This window comes from Talpa occidentalis, unplaced genomic scaffold, assembly GCF_014898055.3.
Source record: "Talpa occidentalis isolate TD23 unplaced genomic scaffold, MPIMG_talOcc4v2.1 talOcc4.3, whole genome shotgun sequence".
Taxonomy (NCBI): Eukaryota; Metazoa; Chordata; class Mammalia; order Eulipotyphla; family Talpidae; genus Talpa; species Talpa occidentalis.
Genome location: NW_023603184.1, coordinates 124,383,801 through 124,404,624, shown reverse-complemented (window position 1 = coordinate 124,404,624; position 20,824 = coordinate 124,383,801). Strand labels below are relative to the sequence as shown.

General features: G+C 39.9%; 2 protein-coding genes across 5 annotated transcripts in view; both read left to right on the top strand.

Annotated features, from left to right (window-relative positions):
• Positions 1–5,045, top strand: part of ALS2 (alsin Rho guanine nucleotide exchange factor ALS2) — a 67,038-nt gene extending 61,993 nt beyond the window's left edge. For 3 of the 4 annotated variants that reach the window (XM_037523843.2, XM_037523844.2, XM_037523845.2), the window contains exons 32-34: positions 458–607; positions 817–913; positions 2,718–5,045. In XM_037523843.2, the coding sequence (XP_037379740.1) occupies positions 458–607; positions 817–913; positions 2,718–2,756 (286 nt within the window). In that variant the 3' untranslated portion in view covers positions 2,757–5,045. The remainder of the gene's footprint in view (positions 1–457; positions 608–816; positions 914–2,717) is intronic. The other variant, XM_037523846.2, reaches the window with a different exon arrangement.
• A 4,326-nt stretch (positions 5,046–9,371) lies between these two features.
• Positions 9,372–20,824, top strand: part of MPP4 (MAGUK p55 scaffold protein 4) — a 35,088-nt gene continuing 23,635 nt past the window's right edge. The window contains exons 1-7 of the mRNA XM_037521881.2: positions 9,372–9,451; positions 10,581–10,702; positions 14,187–14,264; positions 16,657–16,737; positions 17,821–17,952; positions 18,614–18,695; positions 20,688–20,773. Of these exons, the coding sequence (XP_037377778.1) occupies positions 9,376–9,451; positions 10,581–10,702; positions 14,187–14,264; positions 16,657–16,737; positions 17,821–17,952; positions 18,614–18,695; positions 20,688–20,773 (657 nt within the window). The 5' untranslated portion in view covers positions 9,372–9,375. The remainder of the gene's footprint in view (positions 9,452–10,580; positions 10,703–14,186; positions 14,265–16,656; positions 16,738–17,820; positions 17,953–18,613; positions 18,696–20,687; positions 20,774–20,824) is intronic.

The window sequence follows — 20,824 nt, the reverse complement described above, 5'->3', positions numbered from 1 at the left end:
AGGGAGGTCCGAGATCTTATCTTTACCTGTGCGCTGATTGCCGCCCTCCATATGGTGTCAAACTCAACATGGCGATCAGAAAGGTCATTTTGAGATGTTAGGGTTACCTTTTATGCTACAAGGCCCTTGTATTTTCATTAGTGGTGAAGAGCCTACCAGAAATTTATCTATCCAATTGCATCTTCAGCCAAATGGAAATTTAGCAAACTTCTCACTCTGAGAAGAGCATATATTAGGAAAATAATATTCTATATGTGTGAAAGGAGACTTAGTGGAATTTCTCCATGTGAACCATATATAGTTGGAGGCTTTTCTCAAAAGGTCATTCCTTCTAGCAACTCACTATGCCTGATGTTTTCAACAGGAGGCCTGAGAGTCCTGAGGGAGTTTATTATTGAAATGTTAACATCAAACAGTTCTATGAGGAAAGTAATAGATTTTCTTTTTTAAACAATAGCACAACATTTACTCCATCAGACAAGCTGAAAGTCATTCAGCAGACTTTTGAAGAGATCTCTCAGAGTGTCCTGGCGTCACTTCAGGAAGACTTCTTGTGGTCCATGGATGACTTGTTTCCTGTTTTCTTATATGTGGTGCTACGGGCCAGGTGACCACTCCTTTCTGATTTTATTATTAATAACTCATTACCTTAACAAGTATGCACTTAGATTTTTCTGAGCTAATGACAGAAATATGCTCCCATTCCATTATGGTATTCTTTTTGATGAGCTGTTCTTTCTTTTCCCCTCAAATAGATTCAGGAGGAAGATGCTCATATGAGCAGAAATAACTAAGTATCGCTTTCTCTTTGGACAGGATTAGGAATTTAGGCTCTGAGGTGCACCTCATCGAGGATCTAATGGACCCATATCTTCAGCATGGGGAGCAGGGTATAATGTTCACCACCTTGAAGGTAAGATAAGTATTATTTAGTGTATTTTTAAATCTTAAAATCTGTCATTAGCCATTTTGTTCTCTATACAAAAATTTAATGCAGGTATTAAATGCCTTTAAAGCATACACATTGTTAATATTTCAAAATATGCTAATTAAAGTGGAATGAGCCAGTTATTCTTCAGACTCCTAAAGCAATTATTCATTATCCATTTTTTTAAAAATAACTCTGGGGAAGAAACAGAAAGGATTCTTTGTGTCCAAAATAGAAGTGTCCATCAATAGAACTATTTAATGGAGCTACCTTACAACTCAGGGAGCAGTATGTGTGTAATGAATTTGAATTGCATCTTTTTTCTTTCCTTTATATTCACTGTAACCAAGAGATTACAAATGAAATTCTTCTGACCTGGGTGTTCTCTACTCACTTCTCCCATCTTGAATTTTCTTGGAATTTGGTAGAATTATTGTGAAGTTTGTTGAAAGAACAGCATATGAAAAATAACAAAAACCACTTGTGAAGAATGAGAGGGAGAATAGACTCACTCTGCCAATAGTAAATTATTATAAAATTGCAATATTTAAGATAGTATGTTAACATTAAAGGAATAGGTAAATACCTGAACAGAAGGAATCGCCTCCATTTAAGGGCAGTATAATAATAAAAATTCACATATGAAAGTGGAAATATTGTTTACAAAAATGGAGAATTATTTAGTAAATGGTCAAAGTATTGGGATAACTTCTTATTCTGTTGGGATGGTTGAATTACTCACATGGAAAATTTAGATGCCTTAGGGTTTAAATATAGAAAAAGGAAGAGGGAAAAAGACAGGCAAATTAAAATGAGAAAAGAAAATAGAACTTAATGTCAGGTTTCTGGCTTGGGATAGATTTTTAAAAAATTTTTTAACTTAAATACCATCACATTCCTATTAAATAGATTGGAAAGGGTAAAGGGATTGAGGGAAATATTGACCACCAATGACTTATATGATTAGTATTTATGGAATATGCAGAAACCTCTCTAAAAACGACTAAAACCTCTTTAAATACTCAGCCTGTAATGAAGTCGTGCAGATTTAAGATGTCATTTTGTCTGCTAAATTAGGAAAAAATGTTTCAAAATCATACCCACAGCTGGTGGGGTTATAGTGAAGTCAGTATTGTTCCCTCATTGCTGCTAATGTATGAAATGGCAATCATCCTTTTGAAAAATAGTTGTTAACACTGAAGTCATCAAAAATGTTTGTAAAGTGACTGAGTAATCTTACCCCTGGAGATTTATCCTATGGGATTAAACAATGGAAAACATTATATATTATTTGGATGAGATGTTCTTTGAGTGTAACTCCCAAACCTAAATACTTTTCAGAGTTACCTGGGCATACTTAATAATTATATTTCTGGAAATGCTGACTCATTAGGTCTGGCATGACACTTAATCTATATGTTTATTAAACATAGTGATTCTGATTATAGTTATTTGTATATCTTGTAATGATTAGAACAGTCTGAATGTGCAATTAATAGTGGTTTAGCAAAGGTATCGCATTTACTTAGTGAAGAATATTTTATAGCTTGTAAACACTTCTGTTTGTTTTAGAATTAGAGGAAAATGTACAAAATTTTATCTCTCCTAATTATAACTAGGCACAACAGACTTAGGGTGGGGAACTGGAAGAAAACAGAAAAATGAAAGCAATGAATTTTGTTGGGCTACTACTATTAACAGGATTTCCTTTCTTTAGTCCCATGTACATTGCTATGTTTATGTAGTTTCTTTCAAAGTAAATTTGAAATTGTTTTGAACTTTTTTCCAGGCATGTTACTACCAGATCCAGCGTGAGAAGCTTAACTAGGCTGCGTGACAGCTTGACAAGTGGATTATCTAATCAGTGTGTCACAGTACCATCTGGCATCCTCTTGGTGGTGTTGGAATTAGAATGTGTTATTTTGGTTGTTATTTCTGAGCCTTACTAATGATCATAGCCCTGAGCCCAGAAAAAAATTACTGTAATTTAAAGGGAGGATTGAAAAGGAAGCTGAAATCAGGTTATACAATTCTTTGGCCTATGTTAGGTTCCTCAAACATCTGCTGTTTGAAAGGAGAAGATATTCCTTCCTCCAGTAAAGAGTATGCCAACCATGTAAGGTTATAAGAAAAGTTCAGTATAACCTCTTACATTGACGAGGTTGTGAAATATTTCTTAATTTCTGGTTTGCCTGCAGTTATTCCAGACCCCTTTGCAAAGAGCAGATTGTACTTGAAACTACAGTAACCACACTTTGCCTTCCTAGATTCCTTGCAATCATGTGTGCATCATGCTTCTTTGCCAAGGAAGGGGAAAGCGGAACTTTCAAACTGCAGTTTTAACTTTTTTTAAGCTTTTCCACCAGGGGATGTTCATGATGGGAGAGGTTCTGTGCAGTGACTGCTACACCCACCCCCAAACATGGAATACATCCCAATAGGAGCCTCCTACTAGGAGGAACATAGGAATTGTGTTCTTGGTTTCCTAACAATGCTACAGAATGAATACACTGGAATTCAGACACTAGCTCTGGAACCCCCTTCATCCATGTGCACATGCTGTATTCAGGGAGCGCCTGAGGAACTTTTGCATGCAGGCTGTGTTTGGAACAGGACTAAAGACTGGGGAATATGGACACAATGAACTGCATCCATCCTTGACCTGGTGTTGATTCTTCCCTCTACCTCACACTGAACTCACAGAGGGGAAGAAAAAGGAAATAAGCTTTGGCTTTTCCCAGCTCAAAAGTATTGTGACACCTTACCATTTTAGTGTTTTGCTTTTTGCCCTTTCTTTTCCCCCAATGTCCTGTTGTAAGTTGTTGGTTAACACTGTTCAAGTAACTCTAGTAGCTGTTTTGAATAACATAGGTGCTCTTCGTCATCTCATCCCTACATGCCACGGTGAGCATTTGGACTTTCTGGTTTATGTGAACATCAGCATATCTGAATTAGGTTTGAAAAAGCATCATGGTTTCTGTTCTACTTTATAATCAAGATAAGTGTTTATTAAAATACTGTTTTGGAATGTTTGCTGTAATGTAACAGCAATTTTCATAATAAAAAGCATTCATCTTTATAAGGTGGTCTCATGATTGCAAAAAAAAAAAGCCACAAAGGGCAGACAAAAATAAAAAATAAACCCAGATTTCCTTTTTTTTTTTTTTACCCACAGTGTAATCTGTGCTTCTTTGTATTGGCCTTAGAGGTTTTTAAAATAAACATTAACTTGTAAGTATAGCACCTTTGCTGGCAAAGAACAAATGAACTTTCTGATCCTAATTAAACCCAAGGACAAGGGTCTTAGAAGAAATTGTTATTTCTTTGAATAAGAAGTATATTTTGATAGTTACTGGTTATTTTTTTCTCCTAAACAGAAGGACAGAGTGAGAATTTAAAATCCTGATTAGGAATATTAGGCATTAATTAAGCATATCCCAGTTGTAGTGTCTTCTCAGGAAACCTCTCCTTCCACCAGAATGTGCCTGCTCATCGTTGGAAGGAGACCAACACTTAAAGATTAGTTCATGCTGAACACCTTCCATTTCCATTAGGGAATGTTTTGACTTTTGAATAAACACAGATTTCACGTTTAGCTTTTAATGGGACAGTCACTGAATGTCTTTGATTCCTTGAGAGAGAGAGACAGGGATCATTGTGAAAACAGACAAAGAAAGGCTTGAGACCCACTGAGTAATTCTCACATGATGGTGGGCTGTCTCAATACTAAGAAAAGCATGTTACAATTCCTCCTTTTATTGGTGTCTTGAATGACATTGTCCAGATACTTTAGACTCTTCATATTATTTTTGTGCTTTTTAGGTAACAGAAATAAAATTCAATTCTCTTGGGGGAAAAAAAGCCTTAAGTCTCTAGGCCAATGTCTCTAAGTGGAAACACTGAGCTTTCATGCAGCAGGATGCGCAGCTCTCTCCCATGCATGACCCACACCTGCAGCAGCATGAGGCAGGTGTCAACCCCTTTACGCCTGTTTGGTAGAGAAGGATTGGCTGTGGTTTGCTCACTGTCCAAGCAGAGTTCTTGTGTCCTTTCCTATTGCAGCTGCCAGAGATGCCGTCTCATAGCTGGGTTATGCATTAAAAGTTCATGAAGTAAAAACGAGTTGAAAATGAAAACTTCTAACAAGATAAGTAATTTTGGTAAAATATGCTTTGCTCAAAACAGTCACAAATGCATCACCTTCCCAGCTTGTGTTCTCATCCATAGTGGAGAGCAAAGGAAGTCCTTATGTTTAATTGAGGTCAGAGGGGGCTGAGAATAAGAGGCCCTTTGCCTTGCTGACAGCAGTATGCTTTCGTACTCTCTGTCATACATACCTTCAAACATTCTTCCCGCTGCACCTTCCTGCAGTATAAAATTTTCAAATAAAGAAGTAGCTCCAACCTGAGGCAGAATGGGCTAACTACTAAGTGCAGAACAGCACTTCGGTTGGGGGCTTTCCAGAAGGAACTGATACAGGGCTCATTATGGATGGAAAAGTTTGCCATCATTTTCTCACCATAACATGAGAAAATAAAACTTAACAGACCAAGTGACTCTCCAGTATCTCCACATTTTTTTCTTTCATTAAAATTTCTACCTTCTGTTGTGAGGTGGCTGTTACTCTGATATAATCAACACAAATAATTGTTTTTGGTTAACACAGTGTTAACTATGTGCTGGCAATTGGAGAGAAAAAATACTCAAGTGAAGGTTGAAAATATTAGACATTTAAGTGCAAGGGTATTACTTAAGAAGATTTGTGACCAGGGGGAGCTTATGAGTAACTTAGTGGTTAGGCTGGGTCAGGCTTATGTGGATTAAATCAGAGGATATACAAAGAGATTTTATCTAGAACAGTGAGGTGACTTGGGCAGTATTCTCTATGAATACTTTTCTCTGGATAGGAGCAACATTGCATGTTTGCAATCTTGCAGGTAAGAGACCCTGCCAAATTATCCTCAGTTGCCACCAGAGATTTATAAATGTCTGGTCTCCTGCTAATTGTTACTAGCTAAAATAATTCTGAATAATTCAAATGGCTTAATTTTATAACTCAGGTTATACAGAGAATTGTATAATTTCAAAAGAACAAGTGTTGTTTTGAGAAGCCAGTTTTTTAAAGTATGGAATAAAATTCAGAATAAAATTCTTCTAGTCCTACTGAATGGCATTTTTTTTTTTTTTGAAAAAGAAAATTCTTTTTATTGAAGTAACATTGCATTATAACATAAGTTTTAGGCATGCATCATTAAAAAGCAACTTATGTACATATTATTAATACATTAAATTCACCATTGAAAGTCCAATTCTTTTTTTTTTAAATATTTAACCAAATTTAATGCCAATACATTGGTGTAACAGTTTAAATTCCATTGTTTTTGGTTTTTTTTTTAATTTTATTTTTATATTCCCCAGACAGTTGCAACCCCTTTATTTTGACCCCAATCCCTCCTCCCCCCGCCCCCCAACCCTCATAAAGTGTCTCTCTGAATGGCATTTTGACCCCGATGAAGCCAGGTGTTTTTATATACATATCTCATCCAGTTTGCAAGTGTTTTTTCAGGCTCTTTCTAATAGGAAACATTATTTTGAAAAATGAGAGTATGGGGGTAGAAAGTGTGGCATTATAATTGTAATCACCACATTTTTTAAAAGTTTACGGAAATACAGATTAATTTTAAAGTAATTGTTAGGAAAAAATTCCTCAGGACTCAGTAACACTAACGCAACTTCCAGGTTAATGGGCCATCCTTCCTGCTACTTAAAAGACCAGAATTGCAAACTCAACTGAGCACCTCTTTTTTGAGTATCAAGATTCCTTACCTATAAAATTAAGACTGCATTTGAGCACCTCCTAAGATCTCCTTTAACTCCCCATTTCAAAGTTTGAGAAGAAAGGAGGTGGAAGTAAGTATGACCAGACTGAGGAAGAGATAAACCTGACGCATAGATTCCAGCCACCTCTTAACTCCAGATTGAGGCTTCAGTCACCCTGAACTCCTCAGAGTTCTCAGCCTTTTACTTCTAGGTCTTGGCCTTCCGTTTTTCTGCCTCTTCTTTAGCCCTGTCACATGTGCTGAAACTACAGCAATGGCAGGACAAATGAGGTATCTGCTCTCCAGACCCTCTAGACATGACCCACACGGGAGCTGGACATTGAACAGGTGAATGCATGAGAGAACTGGGCAGCACGGGTTAAGTGTTAGGAGGACAACAGGTCACAATTTTCTTAGTTGCCTGAGAAAGGAAAGAGAAAATCATGTTCTGGCTGCTATGCCAAAAATACCAGAAACAGTGGCTTAAAGAACTGAAATGAATTTTCTCCATCTGTTCGTTCTGACTTTTGTCAGGCGGACACTCCCTTCTCAGTTCTCACCATGGAGTATTCTAGGGAGGTAGATGAGTCTTATATGTAACTGCACTGAATGATTCAGTAGTAGCTCAAAAATTGGAGCACAAGAAAAGGCAGATTTAACTGATTCAGTTGGGGCTGGGTAGGGTGGGTGGTAATGGACAAAGCAAAGCACGTGCTCTAAGTTCTCATAGAATCTAGCAAACTCCAATGTTAGCAAACTCCCAATGTGTATGGGAAAATTGCCTGAAACTTCATGGCAGTTTCCTGTGTTGTTCTCACTGTCTTAGAACTTAGAGACAACATAATAATGATCTGTTTTTTTCTGGACAGCCTCCCTGGCTCAACTCCACAATTGTCAGCTTTTAGACAATGGTTCTCAGTCATGTAAGAGTCAATACCTCAGTCTTTAACAACTCATTTGAATTACTGTAAAAAAAATTCCTGATTTATCCTTTATTAAGCTACTATAATAGATGTTCTCAGTGCCCAACCTACACCCCCTTGGTCCTTATTTTTGGTGCACTCTGGGCCAACTTCCAATCACCAGTACCTGTGATCACTGAAAGTAGGCAGGTACTAGGCTGGAAGGGCCAGAAGTAATGCTTTCTTCCAACAGCTCTCCTCCAGTGACTGGCAGCTCAGGTTATAAATGTCCCTTTTCCCTTATCCTGTGTTTACCTATGGGATCAAGCTCCAGTTGCCTGTGGCGGTCATATGATACACACTTTACTGGCCTTTCCCCTCCCCTACTGCTGTTTCCAAACAAATCCCCTCACTGGAATTCTTGTTCTGTGTCTGACTCTGGAGGAACCCAAATGAAGACACTTAATTTCCAAACAACTTCAAAAAAAAAAAAACAACAACCTAGTACCCTACTAATGATAAAAAGGAGAAATTAAATATTACAGTTGACAAAGTATTGTATAATTCAATATGTAAATATGTGCTGTCACTACACTAAAAGATACAAAGAAGTAACACATTTGCATCTGTATAAAAGCCCACTTGTGTTGGCTACCCACTTCAGATGCAGGCACAGATAGTCTGATAATATGAGTGGTGGAGCTCTACTCTAGCAGCATTACCATGATTTTCTGAAATGGTGAGCAACTTTCTTGAAAAAGTCTAAGCAAAACGAAGTAAAGTTATTCCACAATTATGGTAATAGCATTCCACAAAATTCAATATATTAAAACTGTACAAAAATACATTGCTTTTTTATGTAACATAGGGTTCTAGGCTCAGATAATTAATCAGGTTTTAACCCCAACAATATTAAAGTCCAATGGGACATTTGAAAGTTACACAGTATGTTAGGTGATTCCACAGTGTAGAAGGCAACTCCTGGGAAAGAGCAGAAGGCATGTGTTTCCTTTGGCCTCATTTTCTTTATTCCTTCCCTTATCCTGCTAGCTGAAATGTAGACGTGATGGCTGGAGCTCCAGCAATCTTGTTGGAGCAAGAGGATGAGAAACATCCCCCATACCCCAGGGGGTCTGGGCACTGAGCTGAAGGAGGTTGTTCACTGAAAGCTTCTTGGAGTAAGGCAACCCTCCTAGCCCTGGAATCTCTCTGTCTCTGAACTTTTACATGAGAAAGATATAAACTACCCTGTTAAGCCACTATTATTTTGGGTTTCTGTTTCTTGAAACCAAACCTACCTAACGTATAGGGAAGGACCCCTAAGAGTGTGCTTCAGCAGTAACCCATAACTCTTGAAATTGTCATCAGTTACATGAATTATTTTACGAAAGGCAGGTTACAAGGCACCTTAGTGGAGTTGGCCAGGGAAGATTCTCCTGGGCTCTAAATGATAGGGAAATTGAGTTGGCAAAGAAAATAAATATAATTATCACTTGTTAAAAAAAACAGAGGGCAGCAGGAGGAGTGTTTTAAAAAGCAGTAGTTTTCTCCTTCACACAACTGGTGATGGTTAATTTAGAAAGTTAATTTATAAGGCAGAACTTTTTATTTGATACCAAAAATATATCCCAATGTGCAAAAAGTTGTTGACCAGCATGACTGAGTGAGCTATTTGATTTTATTAATCTGCTTCCTAGTTCTGAGTTCCTTCTAGAAGCTCGGGGGGATGATACAGTCAAACAAAGGAACAGATCCGCCTAAAAAAGACAAGAAACTTTCTACAGCAACCAATCCAGGGAACGGTATGTAGCTCCAGGATTCCTTCTTAGACCAGAACAGTCTTATAATATCACTCTAAATATGTCATCAAATGAGTGGGCAGAAAATCTGATAATGTTTACAGTGATTGCTATAAGAAATTTGTCATTCACTTCTGAGTGTCCTACTAAAATCAACAGTCTTAAGTCCAAGCAATTTTAAAGACAGGAAGGAAAGAAATTGACATAGTGAATTCATCATCTTTTTCCCCCAGCTCACAATGCTTTGCATAAACCTACCACCTCCTAACTTGTTTACATTAAAAATACCACTGCAACAAATAGAATTTCTATGAAAACACACCAAAAAAGCATTTACTTAAAATATTATTTAGTCCCTCTAATCAGTGGAATCCTATAAAAGTCTATCGGGGGGCCTCCCTGGTGGGGCAAGAGGTTAAAATGCAACTTATGAAGCTATCTACAGCCACTGCAGCACGAGTTCAATCCCCAGCCAGGGAGATACTCACATGGTGCAGCAGACCTCTCCTGATTCACCCGCTGCTCCCTCAGCAGTGTATTTCGGTCAGTCTGCCTGTTCTGTTCCCCACTCTGTCTCCCATGAATCCTCTCACCCCCCACACTTCTGGCCTATACCCCAGCTCTTGTATACATACATAAATAAATCTTTTTTTTTTTTTTAGAAAAAAAAAAAGCTATAGGGAACTAGAGTGTTTGAGTAACATTTTTAATCAGAATTTTCAGAAAGGGTAAAGTCAAGTAACTATATTTGAGTTAGAGGAGAATCCAGGAAACAATGAATAAACCAAAGGCTGGTGAGATTGGAAAGGGAAAAGCATTATTACTTGTGTAAATCTTAACAACTGTGTGCTATGCTCTTTCATTCTATCTATGTTAGCAACAACCCTACGGGAAAGCTAGCTTATTTCCTTGTACCACAAGGAAACTGGGTTCCAAAGAGGTGACTTTCTGAAATTCACATGGCAAGTGATGGAACAAGGCTTGAAGGTGGATCTTTTGGCCTGAAATCCAGTTATTCCCACCTCCTCATGAGACCCTATGGCACATCCCAGCTGAGTTGTCTTTAACATTTACACCCAACTTTCCTGACATCCCCACTGGACACCCCTTCTTTGCCCTCTCCCTTTTCTAGGTCTCTCCCACATCCTGAGGCTTGTGCTGCAAGACCTGGATCTGTTCTATAGCCGGGACGTGACTGGAGTGTGTCTCCTGTATGATCTCCTCCATTCCCCCTGGCTGCAGGCTCTGCTGAAGGTGAGCACTGTGTTGGAAGCCTTGGTTTCTGAGGACACAGAAACTGCTTACCCAATGCGACACCTGTCAGCAGAAAATTTCAACTTGCAATGAATTCTTAGAAGGCAATCCTCAGAGAAGTGCCACAAGCCTCTTAGGAAGGAATTATCAGGTAGAAAAGAATATGACAGCTCTTTTCTTTCCACCGTCCTCCTCCATCAAGGCAGTCCCACAGATGGCAGTTGGCAGTGCCCTTAGTATCTGTCTACAACTCTTTGTCTTTGAGGCCAACTCAGGAAAATGAAAAAGTTTTAAAAAATATTCTTCATTTTTGAAAATCAGAAAATAAGGTATCTGTAGGTATGTTTAGGTATCTTAAGTTTTTCTTACCCTGAAAATTTCTTCTCGCTCTTAGTTTTGGCTGAAATTTCATACACTATACAACAGCATCTATTTTTCTACCATAATGTTCCTCTGAACAAATGTTATTAAGAAAAACCCCTTTGAAGTTATTTTTGGGTTATGTTTTCTTCACTTAAGTATGAAGTGTGGTCAGCCTTATGATGTATATCAATATCAAATCTTTAAAATAAGAGAAAAGTGGCAACATTTCTAGGATGAGTAAAGAAGTTCTCCTGACAGTATTTGCTTTAAAACACCCAATACCTTCACCTGCTCATCCCTTGTCATATACTTGGGTTGCTTTCATGTCTTGGCCATTGTGAATAATGCTACAAAGAAGTTGGGCCTCCCCAGTGGCGCAGCGGTTGAGCGCTGGGTTGCGAAGCTGCCCGCAGCCTCTGCAGTGCCAGTTCGATCCCCGGCTGCTCCCCGGTCAACAGAGGAGGGTCCCACATGGCGCGCAGACCTCTCCTGCTGCCCACTGCTCCCCTCAGCAGTGTACTTTGGCCCTTCTGTCTGCTCTGCTCTGCTCCCCGCTCTGGCTCTGGTGAATTCTCTCACCCTCCCTCGATTCTGAATGTACCCAGTGCTTGAATAATAAATAAACAAACAAATAAATAAATAAATCTTAAAAAAAAAAGTTGGGGGTGCAGACATCTCTTACAGATAGTGATCTCATTTCCTTCAGACATATACCCAGAAGTGAGATATACAATGGAATATTATTCAACCATAAAAAAGAAAGCCTCCGTTGTGCAACAACGTAAATGGACCTGGAAGGCATTATGCCAAGTGAAATAAGTTAGACAATGAAAGACAAATACTATATAACTTTACTTGCATGTAGGAATCTTAAAAAGTGGAACTCTTTGAATTAGAGAGTAGAATGACAGTTGTCAGGGGATAGGAGTAGTCTTAAGAGGTATGGGGAGTCTTAACAGGTATAGGTTGGTCAAATGGCACAAACTTGCAGTTATAAGATAAGTTCTGGGGGATCCAATGGGCAGCATGTTGGCTGTGTTTATCACTGCTGTATTGTGTACCTAAAGTTGCCAAGAGAGTCGGTCTTATACATACAATGGTAATTGTGTTGGATGGTGGAGATGCTAACTAACCTTATAGTGATGATCATACTGTAATAAATACATATATCAGACCAGCATATTATATACCTCAAACTTATACAATGTTATACATCAATTATATCTCAATAAAGCTGGGGAGAAACTGCCTGATTTCTGTCAGGTATTTTTTCTCCTGAGATTAGCTAGAGCCGGAGTTTTAATGTGATAAAGCATCGCCTTGGTCCTTACTGGTAGGCTGTCTGTGCTTTGTGCGCCCTGCATCAATTGTCACTTGAAACCACTTCCAGGTGGATCTGAGTGCTGGTGTTGAGGCAGAGCAGAGGAGCACAGACCCCGGGGGAGGGGGGTGGGTGGGGAGGCTGAACTGAACTGGCCTCTTGTACCTCTTTTCTCTGTGAGAGAAACTACTTCCCTAAAACAAGATTAACAGTTGCACTTGGAGCAGGCCAGACTTCTGGGTACTCATATCAAGCCTAGAACACAGTGTGAAAAAAGTCCTAAAAGTCAGCAGAGACAAGGTTGGAATTTTTTTTTAAAGATTTATTTATTTATGCATAAAAGAACTGGAGTACGGGCCAGAGATGTGGGGATGAGAGGATTTACCAGAGACAGAGTGGAGAACAGAACAGGCAGATTGACAGAAATATTCTGCTGAGGGGAGCAGCGGGCGAGTCAGGAGAGGTCTGCTGCACCATGTGGGTTGCTCCCTGCCTAGGGATCGAATTCGTGCTGCAGTGGCTGTGGACAACTTCATAGGTTGCATCTCAACCCTTTGTGCCACCAGGGAGGCCCAAGGTTGGAATTCTGATAGGATAATCAAAGGAAACAAACAAAAGATAAGGGCAGAGTACAAACAAGCATATGTGTGCCCGGCCTCTTTTTCAGATCCTTTGGTGAACCTGAGCCACAGAGCTCATGCCCTGCCCACTGCCCAGTGCACAAGTTCTTCTAGGTCTCCTCCGCCCAGTCACTACTGATCTCAGCTCTGGAAATGACACCTTTAATTGGTTTATTTAACGAGAGTGAAAGTTTGACTTTCTTTTTATCAATGAGCTAGGTTGGGAAAGATTAATTCCCAGTGGCAGCCAACAATTAAGCCCTTGAAGCATGAGAGCCACCACACTTGACTTCATTTCTCTGACAACTAGAGACATTGTTGAAAGCTCACTGTGTGGCCATGGGAATGATTAAGTTCCCTCAAACTGAGAGGGTAATTTGAGTCCAAAGGATGAAGAAGGCATTTTATTCATCACGCTTAAAATTTATTCAAGGTAACTTATAGACAGGGTCCTCGATACTAGAGTTGTGGACAGGACCTGTGTGCAAGGCAGGATCCACACCGCCACCCACGACAGGGCTCTTCTTACACCCTGCTCAGTATATGTGGGCCTTTCTGTGTGAGACTAATGATGCCAGATGTCCAGAGGTGAGTCATTGCATCTTTGTCCCACCAAGATTAATAGAGCTGTGTATGGATCACAAGTACAGGTTGAAACATAAGGAAGAATCAATGAGGAAATTGTCTTCCCAGGGTAGGACACTTACTGGTCACAGGCCTGGGATGGTGTCAATATATTGAATACAAAGCAGTCCAGCGGCCTCCCTGTTGCTGCAAGGGGTTAAGCACAGAATTGTGAAGCTATCTGCAGCCTTTGCACCATGAGTTCGATTCCCGCCCCACCAGGGAGCTACCCATATGGCACAGCAGACCTCTCCTGTCTCTCCCACTGCTCCCCTCAGCAGCGGATTTCAGTCAATCCACCTGTTCTGCTCCCCACTCTGTTTCTGGTGAATGCTCTCACCCCCTGCAATTCTAGCCTGTACCCCAGCTCTTGTATGCATAAATAAATAAATCTTAAAAAAAAAAAAAGGCAGTCCACTTGGTATTCCTCCACCAACACAGGTTACCCAGCTGCTTGCGCTGTTGCCCAGGCTGCTTTTCCCCTTGGAGAGCCTCAAATGTGAAGTGTTAATAGACATATTATCACTGACTTTCTCCCCACATTGCCCTGCTGCAGGTCTATGACTGCCTCCAGGAATTTAAAGAAAAGAAGCTTGTTCCTGCCATACTCCACACACAGGCATTATCCCATGAGGTGAGGATTTTTAATTCACACAACAGTAGCAATTTAACAGGACACCATTTCCTGTCAGTGCTAGTTTAAATGAATTAGAGACTAATAGAAAGGTTTGATTGATGATTATGCTTCTAATCAGAATATCTAATTGAGTTTTCATAGAAGAAAGAAAATTGACTTGCTATCTCTCCCAGTTCAAACAAACAAACAAAAAATATTGTTAGCAATTGTCAGTTTCTCTTTTTTTTCCTATACCTCAGATTCAACTTATCCTATATGAACAGGGTGATATTGTTATATTAATGAGTCCAAAATTGATCTCTAGTCTGGCTCTTTCACTGAACTCCAGACACATATCCAACTGCCTCATCCTCATCTGACATAGATGTCTAATAGAGCCCTCAAACCTGTCCCAAATTGAGCTCCTGGTGATAACCCCTCTTCAATCCCAAGACACTCTTTCCATGGTCTCCTCCATCTCAACACTGACTTCTTTGTTCTTGCAGTGCATTGGCCAAAACCTTTGGGGTCATCTTTGACTCTTTCTCTCATACCTCACACCCAGTCTGTCAGTGCTTGTTTCAAAATAAATGCAGAATCTCGCCACCTCAACCATGCTACCTAGTATAGGCCATTATCATCTCTTACATAGGTAGTTGGAACATAGCCTCCTCCCTGATCTCCTGCTTCTATCCTTACCCTCCGATAGTTTGTTCCCAAAACAGCCATCAAAGAACCAAAGACAAAAAGGTGATTCAAATCGTGTCACTTCTCTGTTCAAACTCCCCTAATAACTTTTCATCTCGGAGTAGCCATCAAAATTTTATCATAGCCAAGCATAATGTAGCCCTCATCTCTTCTTTGCTTTGTATTGTCTGCCTGTCCTCCAGTTTACTCTGCTTCAGTCACGTTGATATCTTGTTGTTTGAACTAGATATACTCCTGCCACGGGCCCTTTGCACTTGCTATTCCCAGTGCTAGTAATGTGCTTGGTCATAAACAAACCCACATAATTTGCTTCCTCGTCTCATTCCAGTTTCCATTCAAATGTTATCTTCTCGCCCAGGCTTTTCCTGGTCATTCCATTTAAAATTGCAATCCCCACACCATGGAATATTACTCAGCATTCAAAAAAGATAAACACATGCAATTTGCAGCAACATGGATGGCGCTGGAAGGGATCATGCTCAGCAAAATAAGTCAGAAAGAAAAAGAAAAATACCGGATGGTCTCACTCATAGCAGGAATCTAGAAAACTTAAATAAGGGACCAGGAAAAAGAATAACTATAAGAAAGAAAATATCAAAATCAACAAACAACTATGAACCAGAGACACTCTGTGGGAGATCGGGGGTGGGGAAAGGAGGGCTTGGGGTCAAAATAAGGGGTTGTAATTGTAAGGGGAATATAAAAATAAAATTTAAATAATAACAAAAAATAAAATCCATTAAAAAAATAAAACTGTAACTAAAGCATTTATTTAAAAAAAATTTTAAATAAAATAAAATTGCAATCCCCTTGTAGGATTCCTCATCTACTCACCTTCACAGATGTAGAATGGATGAATAATATAATCCATTTTATTATTGATTGCCCAAACCATATTAAAAGAAATAGAATAATAAAAAGAAAAAACTCTACCCTTCAATTCTAGAAATGAACAACTCAAATTATTCTCAGTTGTCCACAGCAAAACAAACACATGCTATTTCATTCTGTTGTAATCCTTTTGTACTGACATAAATATTAGTAAACTGCTTGTTTTCATTTGACTCTATGTAATGATATTGACTACTGATGATATTGAAGATTCACAGGATGATTAGAATATTGAAAGTTTGATGTTTTGTCAGAAAGCAAATATACAAACATATACCTAAACCACACACATAAAAATAATAGATTTTATTGTTTAGCACTTTTTAATTGCAACAAACATCAAAATTGCTAAACAAATGATAAACCCTGAAATACAATTATTTTTCCCGTATTTCAATTGAAGAATGGAGCATCCCATGGAGTTAAGCTGAGTTCTCCAGATATCTTGAGCTTGTACCTGGAGAAAAATCAGCTACATTAACCTGCCTGTGAAGCATTCACAGTAGCATACAGCTACCTTACTAGGGGACCAGTGTCTTAGAACCTATGAAATTATGTCAGTTTTTCCTCCAAGACGTGATGCACCCGGGCTGGTGCACTGGGGTTTAGGTTAACCCCAAATCTTACATTCTTCTTACTGTAGTGAAGTTTTATGAACCAGAAAGGATCCTGGGTTCTGACTTTAAAGACGAAAAAGCCCTAAGAAAATCTATTACTGTGGCTGGTCAGTTCATCTGTTATCCAGCCTGGGTGAGGTAACTAGGTTGTAAAGAGTTTAAAAATTTCAGAATGTTTGTGTTTCATCAACCAGGTCATGGAACTATTACATGAAACCCCAATTTCTCCTGAGATCCAAGAACTGAAACAAATCCTCCAGGCTCCACACTTTAAGGCAAGTGCTTGCTGAAAGAGATAAGAAATGTCCAAAGTCTGGAAGAAGAAACTGGAGTAGAAAGTGCACTCTCTGTAGAGATGTTCTATTGCTGTACATGGGTGACTGACAGATTGTATATAAAGATGTGGGATTCAGATGTGACTAGCTCAGTGTCATCCAGAACTTTCCATGTCTAATTTCTCCCCAAAGCTATCATTCCTTTAAAATTGGGGGGAGGGTGTGGCACTTGGGGGAAGAGTAATACTTCTTTTGCAACTTGGGAATATTTAAAATTTTGGGTAAAGTGTATGAAAGCCTTTGGAATATAGCGATGACTAGTTGTAGGGGGCAGCACAAGAAGGACCTTTGATTGTAGAATAGAAACTTACTGTGCTGTCAATTTACCAACACTTTAGAACTTTGAGAGACTGTCTCCATTTGAAACAATAGAATTTATGAGTCAAATTTTTAATTTACAAGATAACCCCAGTGATTTTCTCTGAGTTCCAGGAAATTCTGCTCAATACTCTCAGGCAGGGCTTTGGAATGACTACTTCCCCAACCAGTGAAGTAAAATTTAACACAGTGGACAATTAAAAAGGACTCTTTGTATCCTAAACCAGGCAACTCCTTCTTTCCATTCTGTTCCTCGTGGGTCCTCGGGTATCACTGGCAAATTAAACCAGCAAGATGCTTTCCTTGCTGTCCCCCAGTCTGCCTTAAATAGGGAAAATATTACCAAGGTTGTTTTGTAGTTCAAACACAATGGAGTACCCTGGGTTACATGGCTTTCCAGGAAATAAGAAAGTCTCAGAATAATGCATCTTAGCAGAAGTGAAAAGAATATATTATGTAATGCTTAGCCTGTCTGTGCCTTCTTTACCTTCTTTACCTGTACAACAGGAACAGTAGATGTACCTGCCTTGCAGTTATTAAGAAGATTGAGTCAATCCCCATGACATAGGTGTGTTCGGCTCAGTGTGAGAACTGTGCCTGGCATACGTGTCGGTGGTCCTTGTATGTCTTACACACTGTTGCATCGTCTCCTTCTAGTTGTGTCCTGTGTGTGACATCTGTTCTCCTATTCCTTCTTCATCCTAGGCCTTGCTCAGTGCCCATGACACTGTAGCTCAGAAAGATTTTGAACCGCTTCTCCCCCCACTGCCAGATAATATCCCTGAGAGTGAGGAAGCCATGAAGATTGTTTGTTTGGTGAAAAACCAGCAGCCCCTGGTAAGGAAATCATTTTATCCTTTCAGTCAGAATGATACCAGAGTTAATTGTGAACTAAGTAAATTTTAACTGGGCAATATTCTTGTCCATGATCACAGATAATAGTTGAGGCTTTCAGAAAACACGAGAGGAATCCGTGTTCACAGTGGATGTCTATCAACTGTCTTAATGATTTTCACCAGTGGTTTCAAGCACACAAAGTGTTGAAATGTTTTCATTAAGAAAGATTTTTTGCTTAATGTTTTCCTTTCTTGAAAGAGCTGTGGGAAACAAGTCTTGTAGATTTTATTTCAGATATTTGACTCTCTGACATGTATACTTATTTCACTCAATTCCAATATATTCACCTAAGTTTTTTTCTTCTTTTAATTGGAAGCTAAGTAAGGCATTAAATTGATTTTCTAAGAAGAGTCCCTTTGATTAGGTTGTAACTGTGAGAGCTTTCTCTGTATTTCAAAGGTTCTAAATATTCTTTTATGTCTGTGTGTGGAGGAGACTTCATAAGGCCTAGGTTGAATGGCCTTTCCTTTTTGAAAGCATGAATGAGCCTGGTCAGGCCAGAGCTGGAATGAGCCTGGTCAGACCAGAGCTCCATTGAGGTAAGCCACCAGAAAACTGACTGTGCAAGTAAGAGAGGGATTCCACTGTACTCTCTCACCAGGGAGCTACCATCAAGCGGCATGAGATGACCGGGGACATCCTGGTAGCCAGAGTCATCCATGGCGGGCTGGCCGAAAGGAGCGGTGAGCTGCAGCAACAGGGGACAAGCATGACTGGACAGCTAGGAGGCCCTGATGTTCAGTCTTTCCAGGGAATTCCTTCTTCCTACCTAAGATAGTGGTTTAATGTTGCTTGGTTAAAGCAGTAAAGAAGGAAGGAATAAATGCTCCACAGACATCTGTTCCCTTCCTCCATTGGCCCCTCCCATTCTGGGCACCATGTTAATGTTCTCTCGGTTTACGTTCTCAAGGTAATCTTACTGACCTTATAAAATCAGGTTCGTGTGTCCTGAGACTCCATTAAAACCAAAATACCAAGGCAGAGAAAGTTTATACATGTTGACATGTAAGGAGACAGGAAGGATAAAAAAATTCAAACCTGCCTCCAAATTAAGAAAGGAAATGAATTTATATAGATTTGGGGGATCAGGGCTGAAAATGAAGGTGTTAAATTTTATTGACTGCAAAGTGGCCTTAGTGTGAAGAAACATGGACTTGGCTAGAGTTTATTGGCTAGTCATAGGGCACTTCATACACGGAAAAATAGGAAGAGGCTTTTCTCCAGATAACTGGAGTTTTGTGTGTGGCTGGGGGCCCTGCCTCTGGGCAGCCCACCTACTGACTGGCAGACCCTGGCCCTGTGGCCTTCCTTGGAGCTGAGTCCAAGGCAGTTTGCTTCTACCTGCTCAGGCTGGAGCGGGTGAATTGGGCTGTCAGTATAGGCCTCAATGAGAAAGTTAGGTATGATTTTTTTTTTCCTTCTGTGTTCTTAGGGTCTGAAAGCAATTTAACCATGGAGGCCCAGTTTCAGTAAAAATGATCATGCCATTTTATAGATGAGGAGATTGAGGCTCAAGAGACTGAGTAACTTGTTGGGTCCAAGTTGCATGGTTTGAGTCAGGATTCAAGTCCAGGTCTGCCTTGCTCTATATTCCCAGCTTCCATTCCTCACTTGGCCCATGTGCTTTCAAAAAGGCCTGACTCTCCTCATTCTGAAACACCTCTTACTTGTCTTCCTGCCCGTGAGCTACATTTCCTTCCTTCCCTGTTTCTGAAATGAGCAGTTCTGTGCCTGCTGCCCTCCACGCCTGCCTGCCCGGGGCCCTGGCTTGCCTCCAACAGTCTTGGGGACATTACCCCCAGGGCTTCCCAGCTGCTGAGTCCATTGGTCCTTCAGCCTCAGTTTTACTTTTCATTCTCTAGCACACTCCATTGTGCTTGTTGACCAGATATTTCTCAGCATTCTCATCATCTGTGGCTTCTGCTCCCTATCATTATCCTGCTTCTTGCCTCCCTGAAAGCACAATTGTCTGACCTCCTATTTCTCAAGGTTCATCTTAACTCCCAAATTTCTCCTGTTTCTTTTTGAAAGAATGTCCTCCCTTCCCTTTCTATTTATCATTTGCTCAAGACTCTGACATTTATTTTTAGTGTTATTTTTTTTTAAGATTCATTTATTATTCATACAAGAACTGGGGTGCAGGCCAGAGGTGCGGGGGAAGTGAGAGATTCACCAGAGACAGAGTGAGGAGCAGAACAAGCTGATCTACCAATATACACTGCTGGGGGGAGCAACGGGCAAGACAGGAGAGGTCTGCTGCGCCATGTGCCTTGCTCCCTGGCTGTCCTGGGGATCAAACTCGTGCTGCAGTGGCTGGCGATAGCTTGATAGCACTGTTTTTAATCCCTGTGCCACCAGGGAGGCCCTAGTGTTACCTTTTTACCAGTACTCTAGTTCCATTTTATAATGTCCCGTTAATGACAATTAAAAAATCAATATCAGTTAATGCACAATGATGGTGGAAATGTGTAAAAATGCAGTTCTTATGCATGTTAGTAGAGGTATAAGTTGGAATGGCCAGTCTGCTTTATTTTTATTATTATTATTTTACAATAATTTTTAAAATGGTAGTGCATGCTTCGGATAGTTTGTTAACTAGCTTTGGGATAGCTGCTTCTGTTTTGTTGTTGCCAATTTCTTTGTGTCTTCTTTGTTTTGTGTTCCTGTTTGCCCAGGGCTATTATATGCTGGAGACAAACTGGTGGAAGTGAATGGCATTTCAGTTGAGGGACTGGACCCTGAGCAAGTCATCCATATTCTGGTAACAGGCTCCTCTTCACCTTCTTCCTGAATAGTGACCTGTCCTGTCAAG